This window comes from Schistocerca americana, chromosome 1 (genome assembly GCF_021461395.2).
Source record: "Schistocerca americana isolate TAMUIC-IGC-003095 chromosome 1, iqSchAmer2.1, whole genome shotgun sequence".
Taxonomy (NCBI): Eukaryota; Metazoa; Arthropoda; class Insecta; order Orthoptera; family Acrididae; genus Schistocerca; species Schistocerca americana.
The window spans coordinates 781,575,596-781,589,615 of record NC_060119.1 but is presented as its reverse complement, the minus strand read 5'-3'; the positions used below and the strand labels follow the sequence as shown (position 1 = coordinate 781,589,615).

Below are 14,020 nucleotides of genomic sequence, written 5' to 3'. Positions count from 1 at the left end.
CCATACACAAAGTGAAATAAGCTGTAAAAGAAATAAATAAAAACATCAAGAATAGAATGATGAAACTTTGTATGTATTCTTCCCATCACCGACTTTTATTTTCCATCCAAAGTGGGAGTTATCAATCTTAAATAAGGAGTTTATATGTGCTGCTGAAGATGATTCCAACTTCTGAATAATTCTTAATCAAAATTAATGTTTGAAATATCTATGACCATTAATCTATTTGAAATGTACTGATATCTGTATCTGGCTATCAATGAAAATTAATAAACACATTTACAGCTGAGAAAAAAAAAAACTGTTATCTGGTCTCAACAGAAAATGTCACTGGTTACAAAATTTCTCAACCCAAATACTGAATAAAAGATTATTTAGTAATTTGTAGAGCCTGCAATAGAGTGGGTGGAGGGGAGAGTGGGAGAGGGGAGAGTGGGGAGACGGGAGAGTGGGGAGAGAGGGGGAGACGGGAGAGTGGAGAGTGGGGAGAGAGGGGGAGACGGGAGAGTGGGGAGAGAGGGGGGAGACGGGAAGAGTAGGGAGAGAGGGGGGGAGACAGGAAGAGTAGGGAGAGAGGGGGGAGACGGGAAGAGTGGGGAGAGGGGAGAGTGTGGAGTGGGAAGAGTGGGGGGAGAGAGGTGAGAGTGGGGGGGAGAGGGGGAGAGAGTTGGGAGAATGGGGGAGAGTGGGGGAGATAGTGGAGGAGAGAGTGGGAGAGAGTGGGGGAGATAGTGGAGGAGAGAGTGGGAGAGAGTGGGGGAGATAGTGGGGGAGAGAGTGGGAGAGAGTGGGGGAGATAGTGGAGGAGAGAGTGGGAGAGAGTGGGGGCGAGGGGAGACCATGGGGGGGGAGTGGGGCGAGAGGGGGGGGAGTGGGGGCGAGAGGGGGGGGAGTGGCGCGAGGGGGGGAGGGGCGCGAGGGAGAGGGGCAAGGGGGGGAGTGGGGCGAGGGGGGGAGTGGGGCGAGGGGGGGGGGGAGTGGGGCGAGGGGGGGAGTGGGGCGAGGGGGGGGGAGTGGGGCGAGGGGGGCGGGAGTGGGGCGAGGGGGGGGAGTGGGGCGAGGGGGGCGGGAGCGGGGGGGAGGGGGGGGAGAGCGTGGCGAGGGGGGAGCGGGGCGAGGGGGGGAGAGTGGGACAAGTGGGGGGGAGAGTGGGGGGGAGAGTGGGGGGGGAGAGTGGGGGGGAGTGGGGGGGGAGTGGGGGGGAGTGGGGGGGGAGAGTGGGGGGAGAGTGGGGGGGAGAGTGGGGGGGCGAGTGGGTGGGGGGAGTGGGGGGGCGAGTGGGTGGGGGGGAGTGGGGGGGCGAGTGGGTGGGGGGAGTGGGGGGGGCGAGTGGGGGGGGGGGGGGAGTGGGGGGGGGCGAGTGGGGGGGGAGTGGGGGGGGCGAGTGGGGGGGGCGAGTGGGGGGGGAGTGGGGGGGGGGGGGGGGGAAGTGGGGGGGGGCGAGTGGGGGGGAGTGGGGGGGCGAGTGGGGGGGGGGGGGTGAGAGTGGGGCGAGAGGGGGGTGAGAGTGGGGCGAGAGGGGGGGTGAGAGTGGGGGCGAGAGGGGGGGAGAGAGTGGGGCGAGAGGGGGGAGAGAGTGGGGCGAGGGGGGGGGTGAGAGTGGTGCGAGGGGGGGTGAGAGTGCGGCGAGGGGGGGGGGGGGGGGGTGGGGGGGGGCGAGGGGGGGTGAGGGGGGGTGTGAGGGGGGGGGTGAGGGGAGCGAGGGGGGGGGGTGAGAGGGGGCGAGGGGGGGGGGTGAGAGGCGAGGGGGAGGTACGGGGCGAGGGGAGGGGAGGTACGGGGCGAGGGGAGGGGAGGTACGGGGCGAGGGGAGGGGAGGTACGGGGCGAGGGGAGGGGGAGGTACGGGGCGAGGGAGGGGAGGGAGGTACGGGGCGAGGGGAGGGGAGGTACGGGGCGAGGGGAGGGGAGGTACGGGGCGAGGGGAGGGGAGGTACGGGGCGAGGGGAGGGGAGGTACGGCGGGAGGGGAGGGGAGGTACGGCGGGAGGGGAGGGGAGGTACGGCGGGAGGGGAGGGGAGGTACGGCGGGAGGGGAGGGGAGGTACGGCGGGAGGGGAGGGGAGGTACGGCGGGAGGGGAGGGGAGGTACGGCGGGAGGGGAGGGGAGGTACGGCGGGAGGGGAGGGGAGGTACGGCGGGAGGGGAGGGGAGGTACGGCGGGAGGGGAGGGGAGGTACGGCGGGAGGGGAGGGGAGGTACGGCGGGAGGGGAGGGGAGGTACGGCGGGAGGGGAGGGGAGGTACGGCGGGAGGGGAGGGGAGGTACGGCGGGAGGGGAGGGGAGGTACGGCGGGAGGGGAGGGGAGGTACGGCGGGAGGGGAGGGGAGGTACGGCGGGAGGGGAGGGGAGGTACGGCGGGAGGGGAGGGGAGGTACGGCGGGAGGGGAGGGGAGGTACGGCGGGAGGGGAGGGGAGGTACGGCGGGAGGGGAGGGGAGGTACGGCGGGAGGGGAGGGGAGGTACGGCGGGAGGGGAGGGGAGGTACGGCGGGAGGGGAGGGGAGGTACGGCGGGAGGGGAGGGGAGGTACGGCGGGAGGGGAGGGGAGGTACGGCGGGAGGGGAGGTACGGCGGGAGGGGAGCTACGGCGGGAGGGGAGGTACGGCGGGAGGGGAGGTACGGCGGGAGGGGAGGTACGGCGGGAGGGGAGGTACGGCGGGAGGGGAGGTACGGCGGGAGGGGAGGTACGGCGGGAGGGGAGGTACGGCGGGAGGGGAGGTACGGCGGGAGGGGAGGTACGGCGGGAGGGGAGGTACGGCGGGAGGGGAGGTACGGGGGGAGGGGAGGTACGGGGGGAGGGGAGGTACGGGGGGAGGGGAGGTACGGGGGGAGGGGAGGTACGGGGGGAGGGGAGGTACGGGGGGAGGGGAGGTACGGGGGGAGGGGAGGTACGGGGGGAGGGGAGGTACGGGGGGAGGGGAGGAACGGGGGAGTGGAGGAACGGGGGAGTGGAGGAACGGGGGAGGGGGGGGTACGGGGGAGGGGAGGAACGGGGGGAGGGGAGGAATGGGGGGAGGGGAGAGTTGGGGAGGGGAGGTATATGGATGGGAGGTATGGGGAGGGGAGATATGGGGAGGGGAGGTGGGGGCAGAGGAGATGGGGGGAGGGGAGATGTGGGGAGGGTAGATGGGGGGAGGGGAGATGTGGGGAGGGTAGATGGGGGGAGGGGAGATGGGGGGAGGGGAGATGGGGAGTATGGAGATGGGGGGTGGGGAGTTGGGGGGTGGGGAGTTGGGGGGTGGGGAGTTGGGGGGGTGGGGAGTTGGGGGGGTGGGGAGTTGGGGGGTGGGGAGATGGGGGGAGGGGAGATGGGGGGAGGGGAGATGGGGGGAGGGGAGATAGGGAGGGGAGATAGGGAGGGGAGATAGGGAGGGGAGATAGGGAGGGGAGATAGGGAGGGGAGATAGGGAGGGGAGATAGGGAGGGGAGATAGGGAGGGGAGATAGGGAGTGGAGATAGGGAGTGGAGATAGGGAGGGGAGATGGGGAACAGGGAGGGGAGAGGGTGGATGGGAGAGGGGAGATGGGGAACAGGGAGGGGAGAGGGTGGATGGGAGAGGGGAGATGGGGAATGTGGAGGGGAGAGGTGTGATTGGGAGGGGAAAGGGGGTATGGGCAGTGGAGAAGGGATGAGGAATGGAGAGGCGATGGAGAGTGGACCGGGGAAGGGGAGGGGAGAGGTGGAGGGGAGTGGGAGAGGTGGAGGGGAGAGGTGGAGTGGAGAGGGGGTATGAGGGGAGAGGGGGGATGATGGGATAGGGGGGGAGGGGAGGGGCAGGAGAGAGTGGGGGCAGGAGAGAGAGAGAGGGGAGCAGGAGAGAGAGAGGGGGGCAGGAGAGAGAGGGGTGGGGGCAGGAGAGAGAGGGATGGGGGAAGGAGTGAGAGGGGGGCAGTAGAGAGAGAGAGGGGGGGCAGTAGAGAGAGAGAGGGGGGCAGTAGAGAGAGAGGGGGGCAGTAGAGAGAGGGGTGGCAGTAGAGAGAGAGGTGGGGCAGTAGAGAGAGAGGGGGGGCAGTAGAGAGGGGGGGCAGGAGAGAGAGGGGGGGCAGTAGAGAGAGAGGGGGGGCAGTAGAGAGAGAGGGGGGTCAGTAGAGAGAGAGAGAGGGGGGGCAGGGGAGAGAGAGAGGGGGGCAGGGAGAGAGAGAGGGGGGCAGGGGAGAGAGAGGGGGGCAGGGGAGAGAGAGGGGGGCAGGGGAGAGAGAGGGGGGCAGGGGGAGAGAGGGGGGCAGGGGAGAGAGAGGGGGGCAGGGGAGAGAGAGAGAGAGAGAGAGAGAGAGAGAGAGAGAGAGAGAGAGAGAGAGAGAGAGAGGAGGGATTGGGAGGGAGGGAGGGGGAGAGAGGTGGGGGAGGGAGGGAGCGGGAGAGAGGTGGTGGAGTGATGAGGGGGTGAGAGGTGGGCGAGGGAGGAAGGGGAGAGGGGAGTGGGAGAGAGGTGGGGGAGAGAGGTGGGGGAGAGAGGTGGGGGAGAGAGGTGGGGGAGAGAGGTGGGGGAGAGAGGTGGGGGAGAGAGGTGGGGGGAGAGAGGTGGGGGGAGAGAGGTGGGGGGAGAGAGGTGGGGGGAGAGGAGGGGGGAGAGGAGGGGGGGAGAGGAGGGGGGGAGAAGAGAGAGGAGGGGGACAGAAGAGAGAGGAGGGGGAGAGAAGAGAGAGGAGGGGGAGAGAAGAGAGAGGAGGGGGAGAGAAGAGAGAGGAGGGGGAGAGAAGAGAGAGGAGGGGGAGAGGAGAGAGAGGAGGGGGAGAGGAGAGAGAGGAGGGGGAGAGGAGAGAGAGGAGGGGGAGAGAGGAGGGGGAGAGAGGAGGGGGAGAGAGGAGGGGGAGAGAAGAGAGAGGAGGGGGAGAGAAGAGAGAGGAGGGTGAGAGAAGAGAGAGGAGGGGGAGTGAGGAGGGGGAGAGAGGAGGGGGAGAGAGGAGGGGGAGAGAGGAGGGGGAGAGAGGAGGGGGAGAGAGGAGGGGGAGAGAGGAGGGGGTGAGAGGAAGGGGTGAGAGGAAGGGGTGAGAGGAAGGGGTGAGAGGAAGGGGTGAGAGGAAGGGGTGAGAGGAAGGGGTGAGAGGAAGGGGTGAGAGGAGGGAGGTGGAGTGAGGAGGGAGGGAGAGGGGAGGGAGAGGGGAGGGAGGGGGGGGAGGGAGGGGGGAGTTGGGGGAGGTGTGAGGGATGGAGTTGGGTGAGGGTGGATGGGCGGGGGAGGTGGCAGTTCAAAATTCAGAATATTTCAACAGCACAACAAATAGGTACATAATGCCTTTTAATTAGATAGTATGATTTTGTTTGCAAAGGAACTGGGAATTCCCTTTAACGACACAAACATTACTCAGCACCTAAAACGCATGAAAGGTGGTGACATCCTCATCCAAAACTACAAATGGTAATGATTATGTAACATGTAAGTAAATTACGTGAAAATTGTACTGGAAAGAAAAAGAAGTATGAGAGGTAGCTGTTGCTTTTATAGCTCACAACATGTTCATCAACTTGTTTCAGTTTAAGACTGTGTCTTTCGGAAACCAATGCTCTCTTAACTCTTGAAATGAAAACTGTCTCTCAAAGGCACACACCCAAGTTCCACCAAGTGACTGTATTTTTACTTGTATTACTTCCTTCTTCCTATGCTCTTCTCAATTCTGTTTTACATCCCCCTCTTTCTCATCATTTATACTTGTTATCTTCATTGACCTCTACCTTTCCATCTGATACCATTATTTTTCTTTTATTGCCAACTTTATTTTTCCTCCTCCTCTAACCCCATGCTCATTTTTTCAGCATTTTTAATGTCTGGTTATTAACTTCACCTAGTGAGTTCTTCATATTTCACTAGTAGTCTTTCACTGGAGCAATATTAGTATCACAAAACAATAAACTTTATTGTTCTTTTACTTCCCATGTCTTATATTCTGACTGACCACTGAATCATGACAGAATGAGATTAAAAATATCTCATCAGCAATGAGGTGATTAAAGACAGGCTACAAGCCCATATAGTGCAAGGATGGGGCTGAATCAGTGCATTTGCCTTTATCCATTTAAGGAAGCAACCCAAATTCTAGAAGTTGTTGGTTGAATGGGAATTTAAATCCTACTTCTTTTCAAAGCAAATCTATTGCCTTAACTACTGTGTTACCTAGCTTGGTACTGACTCATACAAAAATCAACTCTTAACAGTTGCTTGCACACTAGGCAGAATTTTGCAGGCATCAAAAATCATGCATTTAAATACAAAACAATTTAATTTTCCACACAAAAAGATGAATTAAAATCTTAATGTCAATATTTCATTATCCAGGCTATGTTATTTCTTGTCCTTTAAGAAATTTCAATGAAAATCAAGATAAGATTTCATAGAAATGACGAGATATATATGTGGTATTCCACTTTAAGATATTTTAAAATGTGTTACACTTCAACAAGAAATCAGAGTAAAGATGTGACCCCCCCCTTTTTTTTACATACTTGACATATTAACAGAGATGAAAGTCAAATGTGCCAAAAAATCATCAGATTGCATTGGCCTCAGCAGCCAATGTATAGATATTTAACCAGCTGTTCCATTAAATCATCATTCTCATTCATGGTGCTCCTGTGCTGGTAACAGCTAGAGCTACATGAAATTTGCATACGCTATAAACATGAAATTTTTTCCAAAGTGTAAAAAATGTTACTCCAACACTTCTTGGGTATAGTGCGTCATGTTTTAATTTCAGTTTGCAGGAGCAATTCAATGCCTGCCCAAAAGGAGAAGGTTTTTACTTTCATGATAAAAATTCTTTTACATGTAGCTTTCGTAATGTGAAACTCAACTAGAAGGAGCAGGACAATTTAGAAATAAACGTTGAAAGTGCTAGTCACAAGACAAACAAAGTGGCTGCAGGAGCTTCATCTAAAAGGCTGGCTGCTATGGGTGAGATGCTAGGCAATGCCTAAAAACCAAAACTGAGGATGGATCTAAGCACCACAACAAAATTGAAATGTGTTTACAGGCAAACATCCTATTGACGGAACTAGATAATCAGAATGAGATTTTCACTCTGCAGCGGAGTGTGCGCTGATATGAAACTTCCTGGCAGATTAAAACTGTGTGCCCGACCGAGACTCGAACTTGGGACCTTTGCCTTTCGCGGGCAAGTGCTCTACCATCTGAGATACCGAAGCATGACTCACGCCCGGTACTCACAGCTTTACTTCTGCCAGTATCTCGTCTCCTACCTTCCAAACTTTACAGAAGCTTCTGTAAAATTTGGAAGGTAGGAGACGAGATACTGGCAGAAGTAAAGCTGTGAGTACCGGGCGTGAGTCGTGCTTCGGTAGCTCAGATGGTAGAGCACTTGCCCACGAAAGGCAAAAGTCCCGAGTTCGAGTCTCGGTCGAGCACACAGTTTTAATCTGCCAGGAAGTTTCAGAACTAGATAATGTTTAAGTTACGTCTTTTTTAAAAATAATATGTACTCAGTGTTTGTTGTACATTCGGTTCAGGTAGACTTGATGAGAATGTGTCGGTGTAGTGACTAAATGCAAGAAGAAATCAAAGACGCTGTGAAAGATGTTCCTATTGTCATTACTGCTGACAAAACTTGTGACAAAAATGGAAGGTGTGTATTTGCTGTTTTTTCAGACTACTGGTGTTACAGAATAGAAACTGCATCTGGCTTCCTGTAACTTTTTAGAAGTTGCTAACAGATTTACCTGTACCCAGGCCATAGTAAACACCCTAAAAGACTTCAGCATTAAAAATGAAAATGTTTTGCTTTCAGTATCAAACACTGAACTAAGTTCTGATGCATTTAAAAAATTGACTGGCAACCATTTAATACATTTCAAATGTTGGGAACACAAAATGAATTAAGTAGGTGACATCCTCGTGAAAGATCTAAAGGAGCTAAATTTTATTGACAGTAAAGTGGAAATGACATTTCCGCACTCCCACAAAATGAAAAGTGCATATATTCACTTTCTTCAATAGAAATTTCCTCACCCATCAACAAGATGTTTTCCTGGTCCAATAATAAGATGGAATTCTCAGTTCCATGCAGTGCAGTACTTGGACACACACTTATCGGTAATCACTGAATTTTTCAGATAATTCGAAAACAAAAATGCTACCATTGAGCTCATTCTTGATCATTTCAAAAATGAAGCTGTGTCAGATTAAGACTTTTTACAATACAAATTTGTAAGTGACCCATGTGCTAGCATTGTCAGTTTAATTACAACACTAGAAGGCATGATTTACCCATTTGCACATTTGCTGTGGGTAGAGACTGGAAGTAACAAATTACTACTGAAAAGAAATTCTGAATGTTGTTTTTCAACAAACACTATTAATTATTTTGACACACTCCAAATCGAGGCACAGAAAGCATCTGCAAAAAATTGTCTCAAATCTGCTGCTATGAAAAGTTTACAAAAGCTATGTGAACACACTATACCACACAAAGCTATTATTTTTTAAAAGAACATTGGTGGCAAGCTCTTCAATACTGTAGTTTGCGGTGCAAAGCTATATTTGAATGATTCTGCTGTTGTTAATACAGCAGAAAAAAGTCCGAAAGTTGAAACCATTCCATCTGACATTTTTTGACGCATTTTCATCAATTCATCAACACACTGTCTGAAACATGATGAAAAGCCTAATACAGTGCAACCTCTACTCTGTGAAAAGCTTAAACATGATGAATTTGGAAGAGCTGCTTTATCTGGAATGTGTAAACCTGCCAAAAGTGTGGAGACAGAGAGCTACATCTCAATGTACAATTTAGTTATACATGACAGGAGGTGGTCAATAAAGCCAGACAGTTTGGAAACAACTTCAATTATTGCATTGAATACATAAAAATTTGTATGTAGGCCTATAATATATGTTAATTTGAATGAGAACTAATGCTGTGGTGTTGCATTAGAGAGATAATCAATTTTCTCAATTTTTTAAAAAGAAAACTGGATAGTGAAAAAAAATCCATTTTTAAGGTAAGAATTTTATATTTATATGATGCATAAAGACACCAAAAAATATAATGCCAAATTCAAATTTCAAAGTGCTACATTTTTAACATTTATTTGCTGATTCACATAGCTCTAGTAATAATGCATCCCTCCTAATGAACTGATCAAAATAATAAATGAAAATGCAGTTTTTTAACAGGAGTTCTTTTTCTTTATACGAAAATGATGAAGTTGCCCCTAGACTTTGAAAAATGCAATTCTTTGATATGTATGGTTATATTGGTAAATATATGCCCTTGCCGCCTTCTGACTTTGAACTGACTTATCCAGGCAGTAACAGGGGAGCCATTAGTTTAACGCCAACTCCGAACTGTGGTGGAACTTAGCATTTTTTACGCACATAAATCAATGCCGGAGGTGGCAGTAGCAGTAACCAACAGAAAAAATCTTGAGAGTGAATGGGGATTGAAGACCAAACCTTTGGAACTGTCATCTTATTCTTACTGACTGGACTACCAACACCTTACAAACACAGTAAAAATACTGTTAACTTCTACTGCCTTACAGCTTCCTCTGTAATTATGCTATTAAGAAATTTACACATTAAAATTAAAAAATGGCTCTGAGCACTATGGGACTTAACATCTATGGTCATCAGTCCCCTAGAACTTAGAACTACTTAAACCTAACTAACCTAAGGACAGCACACAACACCCAGCCATCACGAGGCAGAGAAAATCCCTGTCCCCGCCGGGAATCGAACCCGGGAACCCGGGCGTGGGAAGCGAGAACAGTACCGCACGACCACGAGATGCGGGCATTAAAATTAAACAGATATATAATTTACCAGGATGGTGGAGAAGAATGACTGCGTTGTCTTCTGTCTGAATCAGAAAGCGGCATCCAACTCCTCTCTCTCTCCGAGGAGCACATGCAGCTTGAACCATTGCAGGTTTACCAACTCCAATTGGATATTTTAACTGGGACGTTAAGTCTGCCACTTGCTTTCCATTATCAATATTCAATGCAGTTACTGCCAAAATCTGAAACAGATCATTATCCTCATATCAAAGATGGTAATAACACTGTTGACTCTGCAACACAAGACTGCTAACAAAATTATAATGAAGCTGTGCAGAAAGCACACTATGTCAGTGTACAACACGTATTTGAAGCAAAATAAAAAGGCATGGTCATGAGCTGATTCATCACTATACATAACAGGAGGGAACTGTTACTGGAATAATCTAAAACATCAACGGCATACATGTTGAGTTTAAATATCATTGTAAATGCCAACTATCTACTTCTCTTTTCAAAAGGCATAGCTAGCAAACAAGTTTGCATATGTACAAAATTTTTCAAAACAAAGTTGAGATTTAAAGCTATTTGAAGCAAGGCTCTCAAAATAAATTTTATAGAACTTTACACTGTAGGAACTACTGCAACCAGCCACAAGCTTTTTAGAAATGGTTTTATTGTACCATTACTAGTTTTGAGGCTGAGCCCATTATCAGACTGTAGTATTTATTTCTTGACAAGCTGAACATTTGTGTCCTAAACTATAACAAAGTTTTGTCAGTTACATAGTTATAAAAGGTTTTACATTGCATGTAAGCTCTATACATAGTACTTCATGAAAATATCTCTTTTACATATAATAAGGGAATCAAACCTCTCTCTTTGTATATGCAAAGAAGGGCTTTCCTTAAAGTAAGTACAACATACTGAGCGTATATACAATGTAAAACCTTTTGTAAGCTATGTAATCAAAAAACACTTATATTTTAAGACACAAATGTAGAACTTGCCAAGAAACCAACACTACTGTGTAAGCATGGGCTCAGATCCAAAACTAGCGACAGTACAGTAACATCATTTCTAAAAAACTTGTGGCTGGTTGCAGCATTTCCTACAGTATAATTTACAAAAACAGCTGTGGAGTTATCTAACAATAATGAACAAAATAATTATAAAACTTTGTTGGAAGCCACACTATATCTATTTTTGTAAAGGGCATGCACACTCAACAAAAATGAAGAATATCCCATAACTTTATTAAGGTTTTATGACTGAAGATGTTCCTGCTGACCCTTCAACACAGCTACACTGTAGTGGTTGCATGTGCCCCTACCATTATTTCTATTCCAACAAGGGCTTTCCAACATCATACAAATCTCGAAGAAAGCATAACAGTTAATAAAAACTAGATGTGAGTTTGCTCATTGCATCAACAATCAAGAAACAATGATTTGTATAAGTTGCACCAGAATGAATTGCTGTAGATCTACTGACAGCCCATACCAGCGTGGAATATTAAGTTGGGAGTTCTTGCCCTCTGTAGCCATTCATGAGCACACATTGTTCAAGAAATAAGAGGATCTACTATTATTAATGCTTGATTATAAAAAAGGAATACTATCAAAAGGATATTTCTTACGAAGTATAATTTCTTTTTTTAGTACAGATGGTATGGAAGTATTTTCAGTAGTTGTCAACCGACTTGCTTGGACTTTTCTGCATGCACAAAGAAAATATTTTGAGAGTTGTCTGCCATATCACATCACCAACAGTTACTTCATTTTGCTGTGAAGTCTTGATTACATGCAACTACAATTCTTCAATAATTTCAGGTACTTCCAAGGTTCATGGACATATATTTGCAAAAGTTGATACAATGAGCAAACTCACATCTAGTTTTTATTAACTGTTATGCTTTCTTCGAGATTTGTATGATGTTGGAAAGCCCTTGTTGGAATAGAAATAATGGTAGGCGCACATGCAACCACTACAGTGTAGCTGTGTTGAAGGGTCAGCAGGAACATCAAGAAGTTTTAAAATCAAAGCTGGACTTTCAGACAACACTTTACTTCAGAGTGAACTATTTTTTGTTTTTCTCTTTGAAGAAGAATATTGTCCAAAAGTTCAGCAATGATGTCAGTATTGTTTATTTGCCTTTTTGTAACCATTGCACTGTTAGTAACAACAACTTGTGATCCTTCACCATTTCTCTCTACCATCATCTGTCTTCTACATTTCTGACCACACTGCCTACCTTAGGGTATTTGATAGGATGTCATTGGGTAGCTTGTTCTTTGCTTCCCATCTCTTAGGTGCCAGTCATTTATGGCTGCTGTCCAACTGCTTTGAGACAATTTCCAAACAGCTTCACTTAATTTTGCAAACTTTCTCCTTGATGTCTCTTAGGCTACTGGCCAAATGAATCCCTCTATCTGGTAATATGTTTTTTCAAAATCTGAAGATGAGTCTTAAATACAATCGAAACCTGTCACTCCAATAAAAATAAATAAGTTGCGATCAAGACTGTTTTTAATCTTTAAATTGAAACTTTTATTTCCACATTTTGCTATGTTGATTACAAGATTTCCACAACTAAGCAGCTGGTAAATGTTTGGTCCTCTTGAGGTTCTTTTAGAGAGAAGTAAAGCTCTAAAGCTCTGGAAACAATAATCTATCAATATTTATCAATGGAACTATTGCACAAGAATGTTTCGTAGCATTCATCGACTGCAAAGCGATTCTGTCATTTTCACTTGAAATTGTAAAGTGAGGTTTGCATGAAATCTGACACACTGGTTTTACATGCAGCATTTTAGGGTATAACAAACAGCTACAAATTTCTCTGTATTACTACCTTTTAATGATATCTCCTGCACACATCTACTTGGAGTGCACTTCATCATTCTGTGACTTCCTTTTTCTGTTTAACTACGTTAAAGAAGCATTGAAATCAGGAATGTTCATCTCGTCTGCAATTCATATATCTCCCTTGGTAACGGTGCACTGACTCTCAGGAGCAGTTCTAAATCTTTAGAATTATTTTTCTTTCACACTTTTGCAAGTTTCATTTTGGCATATATTTCATAGTTCATGTAAATCTTTCTTTTATTTATAAAACTCACATAAAAAAAACTGGCTTTGCACATTGCTTAACTTTAAGTGTTTTCTCCTTCCTTTGTTTAACCCAAAAAATTTACAGCATTTTTATTTATTTTGCCCCCACTGAAACCTATCACTGCAATGTTTTCTTTGGGCTAGGAAGATATTGTATTTTTGTTCTGGACTTAGCACAACAAATATCATTCGAACCACAATTCATGAAATTGTCAAGAGTCATTTTCTGTTTCTCCTAAAGTTTCCACGATTTCTAACAAAACTCACCATTATTTGAATGAACACAAATGTAGGACTTTATGAAAAGTAGGTGATTTCTACTGCTAATGGCGTTCTTCATATTTCATCATTGCAAGGCCGAAGACATTAAACAGGTAGATGCTATTAGCAAGCATATATGACGAAAGCACAAAGAAAATTAATTGTTTTACCTCCACTGTTAACACTGGCAACATTGCAAATGCAACTGCTAACTCCTATGGATATTACATGAGTTGCAAATTAGAATGAATAAACGAAAACTGAAATTCCCTTTATACATTATGATCACATTGTACCATGCTATCAATTTAAAGAAAAGCCATCACTCAAGGCTATACATCTTTCATACTGTATGTACGCTGTCTCCTACAGCTATTGTAGGGGTATACATTTCTCCAGCTGACTGATGAGCTACAAATTTGGCGATTTTCTACATTTAAAAAAAAAGAAATTACTTACAGTATGTCTTAGCAGCTAAAATTCTGACACAATGTTTCTTTCAGTGTATTCTTTCCGTATAAAAACTTTCAGGGCACGTTTTGATATGTCAGATTGGGCTGTTCCCTTGCGAAATTAAGAGGTCACACAAGAAGTTGTGCTTGGCTGCAGCAATCCAGTCAGAAGGCTGGTGACATCTGTCTGCAGCTGGATCTTAGAGCAAACTGTATGCTTGAACACTATTTTGGAGGTAAAGAAGTATTTCTACAAGAACTAGCATGGGCTTAGAAAACACCAGTCATACGATATACTGACAGATTTTTTCATGTATTTTCTCCTTGCACATATTAGTTGAAAGGGAACACATGACTTCCATTTGCCCACATTTATGAAAGGCATTGCAACAATGTACGACATAGTCAGGTAACAACAAAGATACTATATTACAGAGTTTCTTCACAAATATGTGACTAATAGA

The 14,020-nt window shown here is 47.8% G+C and overlaps 1 protein-coding gene across 2 annotated transcripts in view; it reads right to left on the bottom strand.

Moving 5' to 3' along the window:
* Positions 1–14,020, bottom strand: part of LOC124612282 (ER membrane protein complex subunit 1) — a 141,323-nt gene that overhangs the window by 56,211 nt on the left and 71,092 nt on the right. For both annotated transcript variants that reach the window (XM_047140391.1, XM_047140399.1), the window contains exon 6: positions 9,776–9,971. In XM_047140391.1, the coding sequence (XP_046996347.1) occupies positions 9,776–9,971 (196 nt within the window). The remainder of the gene's footprint in view (positions 1–9,775; positions 9,972–14,020) is intronic.